The 13,526-nt window shown below is 37.9% G+C and overlaps 1 protein-coding gene across 4 annotated transcripts in view; it reads left to right on the top strand.

The window, feature by feature from the left end:
* Positions 1–13,161, top strand: part of rilpl1 (Rab interacting lysosomal protein-like 1) — a 29,144-nt gene extending 15,983 nt beyond the window's left edge. For 2 of the 4 annotated variants that reach the window (XM_022198722.2, XM_022198719.2), the window contains one exon: positions 9,083–13,161. In XM_022198722.2, the coding sequence (XP_022054414.1) occupies positions 9,083–9,215 (133 nt within the window). In that variant the 3' untranslated portion in view covers positions 9,216–13,161. Of the gene's footprint in view, positions 1–6,391; positions 6,486–9,082 lie in introns of those variants that run through there. The other 2 variants (XM_022198720.2, XM_022198721.2) reach the window with 2 other exon arrangements.
* Positions 13,162–13,526: the final 365 nt, after the last annotated feature.

Genomic DNA, 13,526 nt, shown 5'->3' with positions numbered 1-13,526 from the left:
TTTGTGCATACGCAAGCATCAAGCATCAAGGTTGGCGCACATTCTCACGCCAAGTTTGTTTTTATAAATCACAACCTTCGCGTAGAAAGTGGCGTACGCCACTTTCTAGCCCTGTTTTGTGTGTACGCAAGATTTGTAAATGAGGCCCCTGCTCAGTATTGTTTGTCTGCTCTCAGACTGTTGCTGCACCACTGTCCTGTGCTTAGGTTTGATACAGCTCGCTGCTCTCAGACTGCTTCTGTACGCTCACCAAATTCCTGCTCTCTGATTTGTCCTTTAACTCTCAGATCTTTGTGAAGCAACCCTATCAAAAGTCCCCAAGTTAATCCATAAACCAGTTTCCATGTTATTTAGTATATTCGCTAATAGCGCACTGGCTTCATGTTGCTTCACTAGAGCAAAAAATTAGGCCAGTATGGTTTTTTAAAGCGTACCTTTCTGGGCATTTTCACTGGTGATCAAATCAGGGATTTCAAGTAAGTATTTTATTTTAATGGTGCTATCACTTTTTTCAGGTTTAACCCTTTGATGCACAATATGGGCCAAGAGATATCCATTTTCCACTGAATAAGGATCACTATTGACCCATGTTGTGCATCAAAGAGTTAATGGGTAAATGCATATTTGCAGTATGTGAGCGCCTGTGTTGACATACAATGTCTATAAAAAAATATTCAACCCTTTTAAAGTTTGTTCCCTCATTGCTTTTCATTATTAAATCACAGCCATTTTAATTTGGGCTTATTGACAAAAATGTACAAAAAACTCTTTCATGTCAAAGTGAAAACACATTTCTACAAAGTTTTGTCAGTTTATTAAAAATGATGTAAAATCTTAATCTGAAAATTAACAAAAATGAAGATCCTCTAATATGTATGCAATAAATTTGTACTTATGCACAGTACCTGCACAATTGTACTTACCCAGTTAGTTTATTTATTTGTGGTATATTTAATATGGACATACACATTGATAAAATGACAACAGTGTGTTTATGGTGGGTAGAATATAGTTTATATTGAATTGTAATTTTCAACACTTGTCCCTCAAATCGCTTTTATACAAATAAGAGGCTGAAACAGTCAGATAAAAGGAAAATAGACAGCAGCAGAACAACATGTTATAAAACTAAACAATACTTAATGTAGCAGGATACAATAAGACATTTAAACATTACATTTAAAAAACAGACATGAGTGTAAATCTGTGGCTGAATTATGCAGGATTGTTTTGCTACACATTGATGAGCACAGAGACTAAATTTGTCTCCAACTCTACCGGGAAATATTTTCACACTCCAGTCAGATTTCTCAGGTGTATGATTGTTTCTAATTACTCATCAGATCACGACTCAGGATTAAACAGTCTACGAACACATTCAGAAAACATCCCCTAAAGCTAAAAGTAGCTGATAACTGCATTTTATATTTTTATTTTATTATTTCTGTTGTCCAACATTGTAAGATGAATTTATTAGAACATGTGACTGTAGCTCTGCACAACACCATTAATACGCTGCATATATAAATAATGTGAATGAAATGCGTTTATTAAGTGTAAATGACAAACATATTCTACAAGGAGTTTACTTTAAAACTAAATTGTGAGGCTTGCAGAGAAAAGTTTTATTTATTTTCAAAATCATACACCAAGTTAGATCATAAAAGTAATTTTTACACTGTAGTGAAAAGAAGAATGCACTGGGATATTAATTTAATGAAGAAAATGAGTATTAAATATTATATTATGGAAATATTACTGTTCATATCTACAAACACATTTCTGTATGAAAACCTTCCTTTTCTATTTAACCCAGTAACATGTCACATCTGGTACAGATACAACATGAAAACCACTACAAACTTTATCTTAAAACAAATAAAGTGAGTAACATTGATTATCTGGTTACCTGTAGTGGGTGGGATATTTTAAGGAACATATAAACAGTCACTTCTTGAGGTTGATGTGTGGGGAACAGGACACAATGTGCAGCATAAGGATCTGAGAATCTCTGACAGACTATGACGGTGATAGATGATAGGCGTTGGGGTCAGCACGTCTCCAAAACAGCAGGTGTTATGGGGTGTTCCTGGCATGCAGCAGTTTCCAAAATGTGCGGCGATGTACAGAGATTGTGAGAAAACAACACTTTTTACGTTGGGCCGCAAATTCTCAGTTGAATTGCGGTCTGGACTCTGACTAAACCACTGCACAACCTTCACCTTGTAGGTGTAGCTCTGACTGTATGCTTCAGGTCATTGCCCTGCTGGAAAACAAAATGTCTTCCAAGTCACAGTTCTCTTGCAGGGGGTTGAATTACAGTGCCTTGTGAAAGTATTTGGCCCCCTTGAACTTTTCAACCTTTCACCACATTTCAGGCTTCAAACATAAAGATATAAAATGCAAATTTTTTGTCAAGAATCAACAACAATTGGGACACAATCGTGAAGTGGAACGAAATTTTTTGGATATTTTATACTTTTTTAACAAATAAAAAACTGAAAAGTGGGGTGTGCAATATTATTCGGCCCCTTTACTTTCAGTGCAGCAAACTCACTCCAGAAGTTCAGTGAGGATCTCTGAATGATCCAATGTTGTCCTAAATGACTGATGATGATAAATAGAATCCACCTGTGTGTAATCAAGTCTCCGTATAAATGCACCTGCTCTGTGATAGTCTCAGGGTTCTGTTTAAAGTGCAGAGACCATCATGAAGACCAAGGAACACACCGGGCAGGTCCGAGATACTGTTGTGGAGAAGTTTGAAGCCGGATTTGGATACAAAAAGATTTCCCAAGCTTTAAACATCTCAAGGAGCACTGTGCAAGCAATCATATTGAAATGGAAGGAGTATCAGACCACTGCAAATCTACCAAGACCCGGCCGTCCCTCTAAGCTTTCACCTCGAACAAGGAGAAGACTGATCAGAGATGCAGCCAAGAGGCCCATGATCACTCTGGATGAACTGCAGAGATCTAGAGCTGAGGTGGGAGAGTCTGTCCATAGGACAACAATCAGTTGTACACTGCACAAATCTGGCCTTTATGGAAGAGTGGCAAGAAGAAAGCCATTTCTCAAAGATATCCATAAAAAGTCTCGATGAAGTTTGCCACAAGCCACCTGGGAGACACACCAAACATGTGGAAGAAGGTGCTCTGGTCAGATGAAACCAAAATGGAACTTTTTGGCCACAATGCAAAACGATATGTTTGGCGTAAAAGCAACACAGCTCATCACCCTGAACACACCATCCCTACTGTCAAACATGGTGGTGGCAGCCTCATGGTTTGGGCCTGCTTTTCTTCAGCAGGGACAGGGAAGATGGTTAAAATTGATGGGAAGATGAATGGAGCCAAATACAGGAGCATTCTGGAAGAAAACCTGTTGGAGTCTGCAAAAGACCTGAGACTGGGACGGAGATTTATCTTCCAACAGGACAATGATCCAAAACACAAAGTCAAATCTACAATGGAATGGTTCACAAATAAACGTATCCAGGTGTTAGAATGGCCAAGTCAAAGTCCAGACCTGAATCCAATCGAGAATCTGTGGGCAGAGCTGAAGACTGCTGTTCACAAACGCTCTCCATCCAACCTCACTGAGCTCGAGCTGTTTTGCAAATCAAATCAAATCAAATCAAACTTTATTTATATAGCACCTTTCATCCATTTAAAATGCAACACAAAATGCTTCACAAAATAAAAGAATAAAACAACAGAGAGAATAAAAAACATAGTGTAACCAACAATATATATACACACACACACATATATTTACATACACACATACATACACATATATATACATATACATACATACATATACACACACACATATATATATATATATATATATATATATATATATATACATACATACACATACACAACATACAATGTATATACACATGCGCTCACACACACACTCACACACACATACACACAACACGGTGCTGAGACACGGCAGGTCACTGAGGAACCATGTGGGGAAACACCTATGGGAGCCCTCCACACCGATATGCGCCACAGCCCACAGAGAGCGCCGCCACAGAGACCACCCAGACGCCGATGGGCAGGGGCAGACCCCGCACTAAATGCAGAGCCGCCCCAGCCCCTCGGGCCCAGGAGGCCTCCAGGGCAACGCCCCCCGCGGGCAGACCGGGCATACATCCCAGTGTGGAGGCCTCCCATGAGGAAACACTGAAGCTAAGAACTAAAAGACTAACGAGAAAAAAAAGCAGGTATAATGCATAAAAATTAAAAGCTTTAAGAAAGTTAAAAATGTAGAGATAAAATAGACAAATAAATAAATAGTAAATAAATAAATAATAATAATAATAATAAGGTTTTAAGATATAATACTGATAAAATGCAGAAGTGCAGAAGAGCTATAAGAATATAAGAACTAAAAATAACATAATAGAAGAATTAAAAGTTTAAAAGAAATCAGTTAAAAGCCAAACCAAAAAGATGAATCTTGAGCCTCCTTTTAAAAACATCAACAGTCTCTGCAGTCCTGATGCTCTCCGGCAGGCTATTCCATATTCGAGGGCCATAATGGCTGAAAGCAGCCTCCCCGTGGGTTTTTGTATTTACTCTAGGAATAATTAAAAGTCCAGTGCCGGAGGACCTCAGGACCCGCGAGGGTTGATATGATAAAAGCAGGTCAGATAAATAAGAGGGCCCAAGACCATTAAGACATTTAAGAACTAATAAAAGAATGGAAGGAAGAATTTCAGTCTCTCGATGTGCAAAACTGATAGAGACATACCCCAAGCGACTTGCAGCTGTAATTGCAGCAAAAGGTGGCGCTACAAAGTATTAATGCAAGGGGGCCGAATAATATTGCACGCCCCACTTTTCAGTTTTTTATTTGTTAAAAAAGTTTAAAATATCCAATAAATTTCTTTCCACTTCACGATTGTGTCCCACTTGTTGTTGATTCTTGACAAAAAATTAAAACTTTATATCTTTATGTTTGAAGCCTGAAATGTGGCGAAAGGTTGAAAAGTTCAAGGGGGCCGAATACTTTCACAAGGCACTGTATCTCCACTTTAAGATAAGATACGATCGGATAAGATAGTCCTTTATTTCTCCCCACACCAGGGGAAATTCACATTGTTACAGCAGCTAATGTAGCAATAAACATAGTAATAGTAATAAAATAGTTGTAATAATATTTACAATATGTACAGGGATGAGAAATGAGAATGAAATAGTACAGTATTGACACACTATAAACCATACAATATAAAATGGCTTGAAAAAATAAGTTTAAAAAGTGCAAAGATATAGCAGAGCAAGAATTGCTGTACAACTTTTATGGTTTGGGGTGATATGACACTGCCACCACCATGCTTCACAATGGGGATGATCTAATTATGTGACATCTACTCAGCTCCAAGTGGCTGACTTAATGATTTTAAAAGGGGTGAATACTTATACAACAACTGATTTTACATTTTTAAGTACTTGTCATGCTTTGTAGAAACCTGTTTTCACTTTGACATAAAAGAGTCTTTTTTGTAAATTCTTGTCAAAAGCGGAATTATATTGGCCACGGTTCAATACTGAAAACAATACAAAGGGAAGACTTCCAAAGGGGGTGAATACCTTCAGTAGACATTGTAGGTGCAGCCCTAGTCCTAGTGTTCACGTGGATCTTTACTTCGACACCTACTGAAACATTGCTGCAGGCTACGTATACCTCTCAATGGCAGTGGTATTCTCTAATGTCCTCTTTAAGCAGGACAATGCTACCTGCCACACCCCATCATTGTTCAAGAATTGGTTCAGGAACATGGCATAGAGTTTAAAGTACTGACTTCTGTCTTGTACTGGAAAAAGACATTCAATCCATTGAGGCACCACCTCTTAACTAACAGGACTTGGCTATGACTATGGCGTCAATTATGACGCCATACATGACAGGCTATGCTGCTTAAGTCTTGGTACCTAATAAAACAAGACACCTTTAGAGGTCTGTGAAGTTCAGGCCTCAAGGGCTCAGAGCTGCTGCACACTTTTTGGGAGGTAATTTTGGTGTTATGGATGGTAGGATACAGCACAGACCTTGGAAAGAAGACTTGTATGACCGCAGCAAGCAGTGAGGATCAATCACTGGATTTTAGCTTTTAGATGCTGTTTTTTCTCACAAAGTACACATTTCTACAGCATCATAACATCATAATTTATATATCCAATATATGTCTAAATGTGTAAAGGAATATTGTTTTTCTATCTGCACTAAAATGACTCAGGCATAACTTCTTTTGGTTTTATGAGGTTTGGGTCAATCGGAGGTCAAAGTTGATGTGGTCCCTGTCTCCTCTGTCCGTCTCCTCTCCCTCTCTCTGTCTCCTCCTGTTTGTGTCTTTACCTCTGTGTAACAGGATCTTCACAGCCATAATGCCGATGGTGGCGGCTGGTTTGATCCCAGATGACCCCACTTTACAGCCAATCAGACGTCTCATGTCGCTTGTATGACTCTATACTTGGTTGGCTTCAGAGTCTGTCGCTGTCTCAGCTAACAGCTGCCCCCCCCCCCCCCCCCCCCCCTGCATGTGCCAGAGTTTGCTTTGTTTTCATGCCTTTGTAGTATTCTGATTGGCTGATTGTGGGGCTGTCTTGTTTTCGTCGTCCAGTGGGATGACTGTGGATCATTAAAAACATCAGCCAGTCAGAATAGATATGTAGTTTGTCTTCTCATCTTCTCCCTCACTGACCAGCCTCTGCTGCAACTCACAAATCATTCTGACCAATTTACAAACTAAAAGTGCTTTTAGTTCACAGTTAATGATTAAACATGTTTTATTCTATTACCTGCCCTGTTCCATAGTCTTTGTCAGTCATTATCTACTAGTATATGGGTTATGTAAGAAAACCTTGATCAAATGAAATGATGCCGACTCTTCACGCAGTTGATGGATCTGTAGATGAACTAAAAAACATTTGGCAAAAGTAACGAAAGTTCAGCCTCAGTTCTACTCTCTTATGGGACGTCTGTGAACACTGTAGACCACTTAGTTGTTATTCTGCTGCTCTTCTAGTCCACTTGGAGAACAAGGTCGTTTTTACATATTCTATACCTGCACACTCTGCTCTTGTAGCATATGGCTTTCCACTGCAGGAACTCGGGGCAGGGTCGAAGGGGACAGAACATTTACAGAAACAACCCTTTAATCAGCTCTTCTGCTTCTGTTGTGGTGTCGGATCAAACTCTGAGTGCCCCAAAACGACAACAAATAGTACAATTTTGAAGAAGTGCATATTACATTGTTGATGGTGAAGTTAGGGGAGACTTCTACTGAATTAGGTACTTTTTTCCCCCTGAAAACGGTTCTAAACGAGGTACCGGGCTTTGCAAAAGTTCTGTCCACAGAGTCGCGGAGAGGCTCAAGAATGGTGAAGACCTGAAAGATCTTCACCATTCTTGAGCCTCTCCGCGACTCTGTGGACGGTCATCCGGCTGATGTTCAGCTGTTTGGCTCTGTCAGACTTGTTGTGGCCAGCACGAAGGAGAGCCGATATCTCAACTGTTTTGACTTCCATCTTGATACAACTTCACTGGAGAACAAATTTGTATTAATGACACCTGCCTATAAGGGAGAACCTTCAGTTTGTTTAATGGAACTTTTCACTCCGACGTGTAAACGTCTCTAAAGATCGTGAAACCGAGTGTACCAGAACTTTTGAAAGCCCGGTACTACAGAGACAATTCTTGTGGTTGGAACATGAACAAAGGTTCGTGTCTAATGGAACACTAACTGTCCCAGTGACATCCCAGGTGATGGAGTATTAAAAATGACAGAGTGTTCACAGGTAGTCTGTTCCTCCAGCTGTCAAACATAATGGATTAATCCTAAGATGTTGGTTAACATGGCACTTTACTCCTCTTGAAAGAAACATTAGTGGTTATTTTTCTTGGATGAGATCATATCGACCCGTCCACCTGGACATTATAGCCTTAATGTTATGCACATTAATGTCAGTAGAACAAAAGTAAATGTTACAGCTAGTGGAGGGATGCGAGTAGAAATGTATCTAAGTAATATGAGGCTTTGTAATTAATTAATCGCGAATAATCACATTTTATCAAATAGCAATATTTGACACAATAAGCAAAGTTTTCAGTTCAGATAAATTTTGGTTGATGACTGAATCAATGAGTAGGCGTATATGTGAGCTTAAACTGGAAAAATATTTGTTTCATTTATATTTATCTGCATTTTTTGTCTGTGTGCTACATTCACTGCTACTACTGCAAACTCAAAGTCCAATTATAGCCATTATATTTAACATTTTAAGACTTTTTTAAACTCAAGTACTTTCAATGTCTTGAAAAGTGATCTAATATGGGCTGGCTACACCGTTTGCTGGTACCAGGACTGTCGTATCTAACGTATAGTACATTGGTGCTATAATTGCGAAACTTTCGTTAAACGCCTAAACTAGCCGTTGTTCAACTAAAATGAGGATAGATTCAGCAGCTTATTTCTTGCCTCAGATTATTTCAGAAATGCTTTTTGCTGAACAGTTTTTGTAATAAAAGAGAAAGTTTGCTTTCGAGCCACCATGTGGATGTGGCATTTCTGAGTTGATTCACTCAGTGTGTACTGTGTATTTTCTTTGCGGCTTGAAAACAGACTTAAGGTTCATTAGTGCCACCTACTGGGCTGGAGTGTGCATCAGTGTTACCAGTGTGCTAGAAATTAGGGAACTGAGAAAGGTGCCATTAAATGCGTTTTTTTTCCTGTAATTAATTAATGGATATTAACGCGTTGAAGTCCCAGCCCGAGTTAAAACACAGTTGGACTAGAATAGAAAAGAACCCTGTTGATGTAGGAAGTTTTAGGAAAAAGAGCAGCTAATTTCATTGTCAGGAACAAATACGTAAACTAGATGCTATCTCACTGATTCACAGTAATTACGCCAGAGGTCTCACAATTAATTTCTTAAAAACAGCACAGTTTTTCTGTACTGCTGCCATTAAATTTGCCATAACTCTAACACTGCTTTACGTGTCGCTGCAAACACTGCATACGTGTTATCCTGAACCGCCTTCTATGTCTCCTCTCTCTCAGGTTTAGTTTCTTCTCGCGTGATAAGCAGCGGAGCTCGCAGCGAAGCGCACAGTTCGACAGCGACCTCGGCTCGTGGACGGGGAAGGACGACGTGTACACAGAACAAGCCCAGGAGGCGTTACAGCACATGTAGTCACCAGCCCAGCCCGGACTGAAAGCTCCTAACACTCCATGTCCATCATTCGACCGCACACCAAACTACCGCTAGTGACTCACACTGCAGCTGAAGTATCAAGTGCTTGAGGTGAGAAGGACTGACAGAAAGAAGTCCTTGAAGAAAATTATTTAAAAAGTTTATTTAAACTCATGAGAACAATGTATCTCAGTGAGAGATGGCACATATACGCGGTGCAACTTTAAAAAAAAAAAAAAAAAAACGCCAGAAAGTGTTTTGGTTTTTACAGCATTCATGTGCAGAGCAGAGGGTAAGCTCAAGTTGAAGGAGGGAAACGTGGGAAGTTGTCGCATCCAGGTGGTGAATGATGATGTGTTGCTGAAGCTCCAGAGTAAACAGAGTGAAAGTTACTGCACAGACGGAGGCCTAAAAGTGTACTTTAAATGTTCTGTTAGGTTTTTAAGGTTTGCTTCTAAATGAAGAATGTGGGCTGCGGAAGGCAAACCTGCAAAAAAACCAATAATGACAGCAACACTTTTACGTCCTGTATTTCTGTCCTTGTAAACGCGGGCAGCTACACTAGTCAGTCCATCACCAGCATTTTGCAGATTCAGACTGTGCAGCTCTTGAATCTAATCGAGGCCTTTAGTGTAAAATGTTGCATAGAATCACAATTTAAAAGCTGTGTGCAGGAGGATTGTTCATATTTACATACTGCGCTATGTAGCAATGTATGGAAGCCCATTTCTGCCAAAGAATTAAGGAATATAAAGGGTTTAACATGATAAACATTTAAATACTCATAAATAAGTAAATGAACAGTTGAGATATTATGTTGACTCGGTATATCATTTTTTCAGATGATAAGGGACATAAATGTTTGTATTTCATGCGTAGTATTTTACAGTTTCGACTTTACTGACTAATACTAATCGTGACTTAATACTCAGTTAAATTGACTTGAGACGTCCCGATGTTACTTTTTCCTGATTTGTTCTGATTTCACTAAATTTTGATCAAATAACACATCATAAGATTGACTTAATGCCACATATTCTTGACTTAGTAAGTCATCACAATTTTTAGCATTGCATAATATTGATATGTTTGGTCATCATAAGTTTGGCTTCGGATCTTTTTTTTAATTTACTCATCATAATCATAGTTTTGAATTAACATAAATTCACCTTTTAAGTCTTCTTTATTATTAGTACTTCATAATACTGAATTAGTATCTCATGAATTTGACTTTGTAAGTCAACATCATTTGTGTTTTTTCCTAATTTTGACTTAGTTCTCAGTCTTTACATAATAACTCACCATAATGTTGATTTAATTTCTGATATTAGCTCTCCAGAGTTTATTTTATAAAACTGACTTATTAGATAATCATAGGATTGACTTAGTATTTCATAATTGACTCACATTAATTTGACTTAAGTTTTATTTATTATGTTATCATTGTTTTTAGGATTTTATCATTTTGACTTTGTATCATATGTTTAAATAGTCACTGGTTTGACTTTGTGTCTCATTGTTTGGTTTTCACATCTCATAATGCTAACTTAGATAATGTTTTGGCTTACCTTAAATTGCACGTACAAATTCAACAGTTTCTTTAATTTTACATACACCACCATTCAAAAGTTTGGGGTCACTTAGAAATGTCCTTATTTTTGAAAAAAAACCCACCTTTTTTTAAAATGAAGATAACATTAAATGAATCAGAAATACAAGCTAGACATTGTTAATGTAGCAAAGAACTATTCTAGCTGGAAACAGCTGATTTTTAATAGAATATCTCCATAGGGATACAGAGGAACATTTCCAGCAACCATCACTCCTTTGTTCTAATGCTACATTGTGTTAACTAATGGTGCTGAAAGGCTAATTGATGATTAGAAACCCTTTGTGTAATGTTAGCACATGAATAAAAGTGCTAGTTTTCATGGAAAACGTGAAATTGTCTGGGTGACCCCAAACTTTTGAACAGTAGAGTAGGTTTGACTAAGCCAGGTTCATGGTATTGAATGAGTATAACCTTTATTTATTATGTCAGTATTGTTTTTGCTATTTTTTAATGGTGACTCAATCTCATTAATTTGACTAAATGAATCATCCGGAGTTTGATTTATTAAATCAGTATGTCATTGATCATTTCAGATTTGAAGTAGGGAATCATGGTTCTGGCTTTGGGTATTATAATTGTGACTCAGTGAGTTGTCCTCATTTTACTTCAGTAACTTATAATATTGATTCAACATCTCATTGACTCAGAAAGTCACAAGACTTGGTACCTCATAATTAGAGTTGCTGTAGTTTTGAATTAATGTTGCATTACTTTTGATTTTGCGAGTCATCATACATTTGAATGAACATAATTTGAACCTATTGAGTTTTATTGACTTAATGACATTAATTAAGTCGCTGTTTTGACTTTGTGAGGCATCGTTGTGTTTTGTGTTTCATCGTTTTGACTTTGTATCCTGTATTACTGACCTAATAGTAGCGCTGCCTCTGGCTAGTTTGAACTTAGTATCTCATAATTTTGCTTACTAAATCATTATTGCTTCAGCATGTTATAATGTTGACTTGTTAAATCCTAATTTTGAGTTTGCACCTTAGAATTTTGCTCAGAAAATACTTGGAATATTTATTTGTTTATAACCTTCCATTTTTATGGCAGAAATGGACTTCCATACTGGTTTGCTCTAACTCACAGTAATTAATTGCCTATTCTATGAAAGACCAGCAGACGTAACGAGTGAATTCTACTAATATTCGCTACTTAAATCCATTTATTACCCCTCAAACAGAGCCAGCTTTTAATTGTAACAGTGCCAAAGGTGTTGCTGTGTATCGTGCAACCCGACAGTTTCATGCTAACAGCTACCTTAGCATCACCAGCTGAACCAAATAAAGTTTTATGATCAAACTCACCGGGCTCATAGCTTCCAGGACAAAGTGTAACTAGGTATTATAAAGCCACATTGTTAGTATTGCACTTAAGCTGTGCTGCTGCTTGTGTGAGATGTTACCTCTGAACTTATCTAAATAAAAAAATACTGACCGATGATTCACACATGCACACAGAAAATCTAAAAAGTCACCAGCTGTATGCTTTAAAATCATAAGTCTTTCTATAAATTTAGCACTTGTGAGCCTTGAATGAGACTGTGGTTATTAAAAGTACATTTTATCCACACTAGTTGCTGCTAAAAGATCTGTAGGATGATAGGAAAACATTCTGCAGCATCAGTAATAACCCCAAATGTCTGCAAACTTTTGACACACAGTGAAACACTTGCACATTTAGGTTTTTTCAAATGACTACTAGAACTTGTGTTTTTAATGCATCATTTACTCAAGGCCTCAAATTTAACATGGTTGAAAGCTATGTTGAAGGATATTTTTCCAAAATAGTGTTAAAATACATCTCAGATTGTTCAAACAGCATTAATAAAGCTGAAAGTGTGGTGTCCACTTTCCTTAAAGTGCTGCTTTGTGGTCGCTGCTTTTGCTTTAACAGCTGCTCTCTTCACCCCTGAGATGCAGTGAGCAGCTGTGGTGTGACCAGATGTGCTTTAACAGTAGTGGCACTTTATCTTCATTTATATTCAGCCAGTGAGGTGGAATAAATGAATGTAAAATGACGAGTGCGTGTCGAAGCAGCTCCCCTGTTTTATATAATCACAAATATGATGAAGAGACGATCTTATTCTAGATGATACCTGGCCATCAAAGGGGCCTGCTCAGTTCAGGCATGAAGAATTTAAACTGTGGAACGCTTAAAGGGAAATCAAGTCACTCCAGTCCTTCAGCTCATTGTTAGTGTTGATGACCATCTCTCATGTCCGACTCTCCTATGAACGCCATGAAAGCAAATATTTAAGAGGTATAATAAACGGATCAGTGCTTTATTAAATCCAAACATGTCTCCTCAGTAATAAACGTCTCAAATGTTCCAGGTGTTTGCATGTTTTTCTTATTGTGACCTGCATATTAACACTTTAACTTGAAAAATGAAATGCTACATGAACAAAAAAGCAAAAATACTGCACCAGATTTCCCAAAGGAAATGCAAATCCTTGCTTTTTCTTCGTTGTTATTGTTGTTTTTGTGAATAGCAGCTCAACAGAAAATTATTAGCAGCTGTTTTGAGAATCAGTCGACCAATTCTTCGTCTTTTCTACAAGAAAAAAAGGTGAAACAGTCCATTTGTAATGAATGGAAAAAAGCTAAAATGACAACATTCTTCAGAATCTGGCCACCCTAATGTTGTTCTCATTTTTATAAGTGATCTATAAAAACACAAATAATTTGTCAACC

Source organism: Acanthochromis polyacanthus, chromosome 18, assembly GCF_021347895.1.
Source record: "Acanthochromis polyacanthus isolate Apoly-LR-REF ecotype Palm Island chromosome 18, KAUST_Apoly_ChrSc, whole genome shotgun sequence".
Taxonomy (NCBI): Eukaryota; Metazoa; Chordata; class Actinopteri; family Pomacentridae; genus Acanthochromis; species Acanthochromis polyacanthus.
Note: the sequence above shows the minus strand (reverse complement) of the source record. Positions and strands in the feature narration are given on the sequence as shown.